This window comes from Fulmarus glacialis, unplaced genomic scaffold (assembly GCF_000690835.1).
Source record: "Fulmarus glacialis isolate BGI_N327 unplaced genomic scaffold, ASM69083v1 scaffold9205, whole genome shotgun sequence".
Classification (NCBI taxonomy): Eukaryota; Metazoa; Chordata; class Aves; order Procellariiformes; family Procellariidae; genus Fulmarus; species Fulmarus glacialis.
This window is the reverse complement of record NW_009212316.1, coordinates 11022-17861: the sequence shown is the minus strand read 5'-3', so window position 1 is coordinate 17861 and position 6840 is coordinate 11022. Positions and strand designations below refer to the sequence as shown.

At 39.1% G+C, this 6840-nt stretch overlaps 1 protein-coding gene across 1 annotated transcript in view; it reads right to left on the bottom strand.

Moving 5' to 3' along the window:
- Positions 1-5907, bottom strand: part of KITLG (KIT ligand) — a 27701-nt gene extending 21794 nt beyond the window's left edge. The window contains exons 1-2 of the mRNA XM_009577840.1: positions 5893-5907; positions 3622-3735 (exon numbers count right to left, since the gene is read on the bottom strand). Coding sequence (XP_009576135.1) covers positions 3622-3735; positions 5893-5907 — 129 coding nt within the window. The remainder of the gene's footprint in view (positions 1-3621; positions 3736-5892) is intronic.
- Positions 5908-6840: the final 933 nt, after the last annotated feature.

Here is a 6840-nt window from a genome sequence, read left to right as displayed (position 1 = left end):
AAAAAAAGAAGAGGGACACGGATTCATACTGCAAAGAATTTTAGCATGAGGTAGGAAGAGGATAAGAATCTGCCTGGAGTTCACCAAGAAGCATCCTTCCTGCGGCCACCAACAGTGTAACAGATATCATGGAAACAATGAGGAGAAGCTAGGACAAGAGGGCAAACTCAGCATGCGTTAAGACATCCCAGGCAGTGTTAATAGTTAGTGCCTTTGAAGACAAAACCAAGAAGGTTGCCATTGATAATGAAAAAAAGGAGGAACAGCTTGAAAGAAATAAGTAGAAGATAGAGGGTCAGAGCAGCAAATTAATAGACAGAAGGGCAAAATTATAGAAGTCGAAGCCAGAAAAAGGCTTTTCAGTAGACTGGATTTTTATCCACAAAGAATTTGGAAGAGAAGTGAATTTGTATGGACAGAGAGCTACAAAAACATTTTTTCCTATTATGACAGGAAAAACAATGGAGTTTTAAAAGTGAACTTACAAGGGTCTGTCAAGTGTCAAGAGCCAAACTGGACACCTTTGTTATAGACCTGAATGGCTGGGGAGAGATGGTGATATACCTTTACAGTGAGGAGAAAAGGCCCAGGGAAGACTACCATTTTGGGGAGATGATGAGATCATAGTCTGCCTCAGTGGAGGATTCAGGCCATATTGAATCTAAGCTGATGTCTGAGCATTTGTGATGAGAGAGGAGGAAGAGAGGCCAATATCCTAAGCTAAATGATGGGACTTGTGTGCTACCGCTGAACGGCTAGTTTATTGCACAGAGATATGGGACTGTACTCATGACTGTGGACAAAAGGGTTTAAAGAACATGACAGTGTGGCTGAGAATAAAGCCTTCAGAAACAACTGTCATACCACGCTCAGCAAGTGTTATAGAGCTTGTGGATAACATCACAATAACTATGGGCAATAACTGTACACATAACATTAGCTTCTGTGAAATCCTCGGTGCTACGATGTGTTCTCAGTGTGAAAGGGAAGGACATTTATTAAAGACACTACGTCCTACTGGCACAAACTCTTTGGATCAGCGGAGAAATTAGACTTTTAAAGACCAATAGGATCAATAAAGAACCCAAAGACCTATGGGTGCTATGTCTAGTTTTGAAGATGTAAGTCATGAGAATATAATTCCTTAATTCAATAAATATATTTTGTTTCAAAAAGCAGAAGTGGTACAAAAACATTTATAGCAATTTACAAGAGTGGTAAGGTCTCCTGAACTATATTTTTAAGCAATATCATGTTAGAGTCCATATTATATGTACTAAGGATATACTCCATATAGCATAAAAAAATTGTAGTTTTTAGAAAAGTAATGTGATCAGTCAGTATTCTCTGTGAATTTCTCCCTTCTGGTATTCACACTGTCAGCTAATGGTATTTTGTTTTAAAAGTACTTTAAACCTTATATTTTTTTTTCATTTTGTTCTCAATGTCAAGTTGTCATGGTATAGCATTTCAAAAGAGAATGACCAACTTGCAATATAATCAGTTTAATTGAAACCAAGAGCTCTTACACTAAATTTAAGATACTAAACTTATTTCCATGTTATCCTTTCAATTCTCAAGTGGCTTTATAGAAATTATTTCCGCATGAAAAATCTATGCAAATATTAACACAGGCAGACAAAACAGGGATACAGACTTTCCTCAAAACATTCTCAGACGCACAACTAAAACCAGAGAGAATCCAGGTGTCTGGGCTTTGTATTTTCTGCATCTCTCTGTTATTTCTCCAACCCAAAATATCTCTGAACTTGCTAGTTAACTTCACCCAAATTTTGCATTTGGTAGAGAGATCTGAAAGGTATGGGCGTAAGTCAGGAGAAGGACTGTACAGCATCCTCACTGAGGAGTGGCCGGAGGAGCGCAGCCCTACCCCACTCTGCTCAGGCTTCGCAGCAGAAGTGCCATGCAACCTGGACAGTTGGCAGGGGTTTTCTTCCAGGACAAGCAGCACGTACACCAGAACAGTCACCACATGAAGTCCTTCCTGCCCAGCCAGCAGCCCAAGCAAAAGGGGATATAAATCCAGCAAACGCTCAAAATGTTGCTCAGGTACACATCATGCCTAGGGGGCATGGGAGGGAACTAGCAACCGTGTTGCATGTGGACAACTAAGAGGGGATGTGGAGGAGGGTGGGGGTACAGAAATGTAGTGCTGCAGGGATATGTGCAAGAACTGCAGTTGCTGGACCAGTCTGGAGGAAGATGTAGGAACACAGTACGGAAAGTCACAGTCAAATTAAAGACTAACCTAATTTTTATGATATTAGGTTTCTTTCATGATTTATCTCAAAAGCAAAGTGTGATTGCTCAAGCTGCATGCAAATTTTTGTAACCTGTATTTATACATTCCTGAAGTTTAAATTGTACTAAAGGGAAAGTTAAAGCATTTGTTCTGAGGATACATAATTGACAAAAAGTTATTGCTAACCCTGTACTAGACAATTTCACCAGCCCTCACAGGAGTTCTGTTGTTCTGTCATGCTTTCAACAGGTTTAAATCAAAGCTTAATACTCTTTCAAGAGATGAAATATTATCTTGAATAAACATGCCAATACTTCAGAATTTTGCTTAAAGGGACTAACGTGAAGCACTAAGCATTTGAGTAGGACTATAGAGCACCCCCAGAGATTTACACTATGTGCCAATGTATATAACAATGCCCAAATAAAACAAGTTAAGAACACTGCACGGGCAGCAAATGCAAGGGACTCCAAATTAAGTGTTTGATAATATTAACGCTGGTATTGCAACTGTTTTTCCATAATGAAGCCATAATTTTCAGCTGAAGTCAATATGTAGATGAAGATGTGTTAAGTGTTCAGTATATATTATTTCTTAAAAAACTTTGGTGTTAGATTCTGCGCTACTGCAAGTTAGCATAATCACTGACTTCAGTGGAGTTAAATACCAATTGACTTCATACAAGGAGGTGCAGTTTTCCAGGTTAATGCAGTGTTCAATTAAGTAACAGTTAAAATTACTTAAATTAATTCAGTTCTTATACGAAGCCATGAGTCCTTCAGACTTAAACTAGGTACAGCAAGTAGAGAGAGAAACACGTAATGCGTGTAGACCACTCACACCTAAAGACTGTAAGAGCTGTTCAGTCGTTATTGCCTTGATTGCTACAATGATGACTAATATACTATTTTTATATATGGCACAAGTTTCCCATGTACCTAAGGTAAAGACTTCTGGTTCACTTCAGTTGTGTTTGCCGCCAGTCTGCTCCATGCAGATCAGTAACACAAAGACAATACTCTCTCATCTGCATGAGAAAAAATCTGATCCCAGACAATGTTTCAGGAAATCAAGACTTTTGACAATTTATATGGAAGTTTGGAGGGAGGAAAACACATATGTACGTACACTACACCTTGGTCAAGAAGGTCGCCTCTTCAATGAACTCTGAAACTATTATCCAGTCTCTGCAAAAGGTTTTGGTTTTGATCAAGTGACAGACATGGATGGATTTTTTTTTTTTTTTAATATTGCCCTGGTTCTAATATAGATTTGCTAACTTTGCTTAAAATGTAAGTGCCATTTAGCCACTGATTATTGTTTAACATAAAGAATCATTTAAAATAAAAGCTACTCACCAATTTTGCAATGTCATTCACATCATCTGTCACTGGATTCCCGCAGGAACTCTGGGCTTTGACAAGAGGATTAAGCAGGAGTAGTTGAAGACAAAAGCAGGTGATAATCCAAGTCTATTTAGTAAAAAAAAAAAAAAAGAAACAAGAAACCCCAAATAAGCAATCTCCAAATGTGAAGTAACAAGAGATTGCAGTAATGTTTTTCATATACAAAGTCTAGATGCAACAATACTCTTCATCTTTCATGAGGACATACTCATACCACTGTAGTATCACCTTCAATGGCAGGGATCCACAGAAATGCACTTAATTGATCTTTTCTGGAAGCAAGTACCTTTAGAGTAATAATGGAAAACCTGGTATTGAGCTGTCAGATTACTTGCACAGGATCCTGCTTAGGTGAGTTTCTGCAAAGCTTACAGATACCAAAGAAGAGAAAGAGACAAACTTTGCAATATTCTTCATCATCAACATAAAGCTAACTAAACACTTCTCATTCACCTGATAAGGTATTTGATAAACCTGTGCCTCTAATGTGATAATGGTTGACAAGGAACAAAATGATACCAGACCACAGCAAGATAAAAGGAGAAAGTTCATAATCACAGCCATTATATTTGGGTACTTAAACTGCAAGCAAAACCACAACTGGACTCTGCCCAAATACTGAGATCTCAAGCAGCAATACAATCCATTTTCTCTAAGTGACATGCCCTGGCCTCTCAGGAGCAGCAGCTTGGCTTTGGCACTACATTCCCCTCCTAAATCCTATTAGGAACAGCAATGCAATGTACTTACGCAGGCTTGTGAGACTCAGCCAGAAAAGCACCAGATAACTAGCTGCGATGCACCTGGGTGTCTCCTTGGCTACACTGCCTAAACTTCCTCCCCTTCTGTTGTTCCTTGTGCTTCGCTGGTTTCCCACAGAGCCCCGTGCCAAGTTTAAGCTGCAGATCTTTATTTCCAGAATGTTAAAGCATTTAAGTTGTGGATAATCAAAAGTTGCCTCGGGTTGTGAAGCTTCTTGTGCCAGTTGACTGAAGCTGTCAGCAAGAGCCGATGATGGTGTACATTTACTGCAAGTATGGAATTTGCCTGTGCAGGCTCCCGAGCCTCCACGAGGGCAGGACTGAGACCAGCATTTGCTTTTGCATGAACTAAGATGCATCTGAGGCCTGTCTGTCCCCTGTGACAGGTAGAGAGCTCCCGCCTCCAGCCTTGCCTTCAAATGCTATCCAACCTTTCAATTTAAGACCAAAGCAAATCAAACAACATAGACGAAGCTCTCGAGGAAAGCAGAGAGAGAAAATCACAGACTTAAAAGATTAAGTATCATTATAGTAACCTAGAGGAGCTAAGAAAGCATGATGATAAACATCGCTCGGGAGCTACATAAACATGACGGAACAGTGCCAGGCACTTTCCCTAGAGTTGTTAAATGACACGTAAATCTCTCTCTTGTATCTTATATCTCTTAAATCTTATGTGTATCTTACATCTCAAGTAAAATTGGTCATTTGCTTTCTTAGAATATAGCTTCCTGACTCATTTAGGCAAAACCAGTGTGGGCTGCTGCTGGAAAAGACAATCTAGCCTCCTCCCCCCACCTCTTGCGCTGGTATTGATGAGATGGTTTAGCCAGCTGTACCAGGCAGACATCTTCCATTTTTGTTTTCCTGTGCTATTTTTCAGGCAGACCAGCTTTCTGATCCAAGTAACTGAGACGGAAGAAATGCTCTGTTACAGATGGGACAAGCCAGGACTATCCATTTCGGTGGAGCCTGCACTTGGCTTTCCCTAAACCATACCTTCAGATACCACAGAATCATGACAATGAGTAGACTTACACACAAAGAAATCAAAAATATTCTAATCAAAGCACACATTCAATATGCAGCGTGTCTTTTAAGACTGCCTCTTGCTTCAATGTAACTAGCATTTAGAAATACTTTTAATTTAACATTTGCACAAATAATTATTGAGAAGAATTACCTATGTGAAGAACTGAGAATAAGTCTTTCTTACAAAACCTCTGTATCTTATGCTATACAAAGCTTTGCAGTTATACATATATGAACAAGGCAAGCTCTCGGGAGATGCAACGAAGCTGTCAGGCTCAGAGCCATACTCGAGACACAAGAGACAACAACCCTGTGTCTATTCCCTGCTTTCCAATGAAAGGGTAGTGAGACCTGGAACGTGGGAACCTGGTTCTGCTGTCGTTCCTCCTCTTGAGGAATTTGGCCAACCTCGGTGTGTTTGTACCTCTACTTCTGTCTTTTGCATATAGCAGTGACAGCGATGCTGCTAGTCTCTGAAAGGACCTTTGAGAGCTCCTTGCAGTGCATGAGAGCTCAAAGTTGTTTAAGAGCTAGCTTTAAGTGGTCAGAGAAACATCTCCCTCTCCTCACATAAGCTCCAGAATCACAGAGGGAACCAAAGGGGACCTCAAGTTATCAGACTACTTCCCCACTACAATTTTTTGGAACAAAACTGTTATAAAAAAGGCAAGAAATTAATGACAACCAGCTCCAAAATGGACTAACTATACTGCTTTCAAGAATTAAAAAAAAGTAGTTCTACCTTCAGATTAAACAGTACACCAGTCGCTGGGGTTCAGGGACGGAGTCCATGCCAGAAATCACTGATTTCTTTATTGGGTTCCTCAATACTGAGTGGTATGTAAAGGAAGATGGGATTTGTTCACTGACTTGTATCACTGTCATAGGATGACGTTTAACTTAACAGTCTAATAATCAAAAAAGTAACAAAGCTCTTTAACTGGAAATACTTTTTTGCCAGATCAACTGAGTACTATTAATAAAAGCAGCAGCACACTCCAAATAAAACCAGAAGTCTGATGCATCTTGTCAATTTTCATACTTCTGGATCTAAAGACAACCCATACATGCACCTTAAAATAACTACACATTTTATAATTATGCAAAACAATAAGAATACACTTTTTTTTCCTAAGTAAATAATGGGATTTAAAAGCATAGTAATTTTTATAACTGCTATTAAAAACAAATGCTTTGTAAATTCTGAGATGATCTGAGGTTTTTCTTGCTTATTTGTTCCCTGTGTCATTCAACAGGAACTGAAAATCTGCAAAATAGTGCTAGTTTCAACATGCCTATTATCCAAAATCTTTTAATTATTTGCACTTACAAAATATTTATATTACACATGCCTAAAGGCACATTGTATGTAAGGACT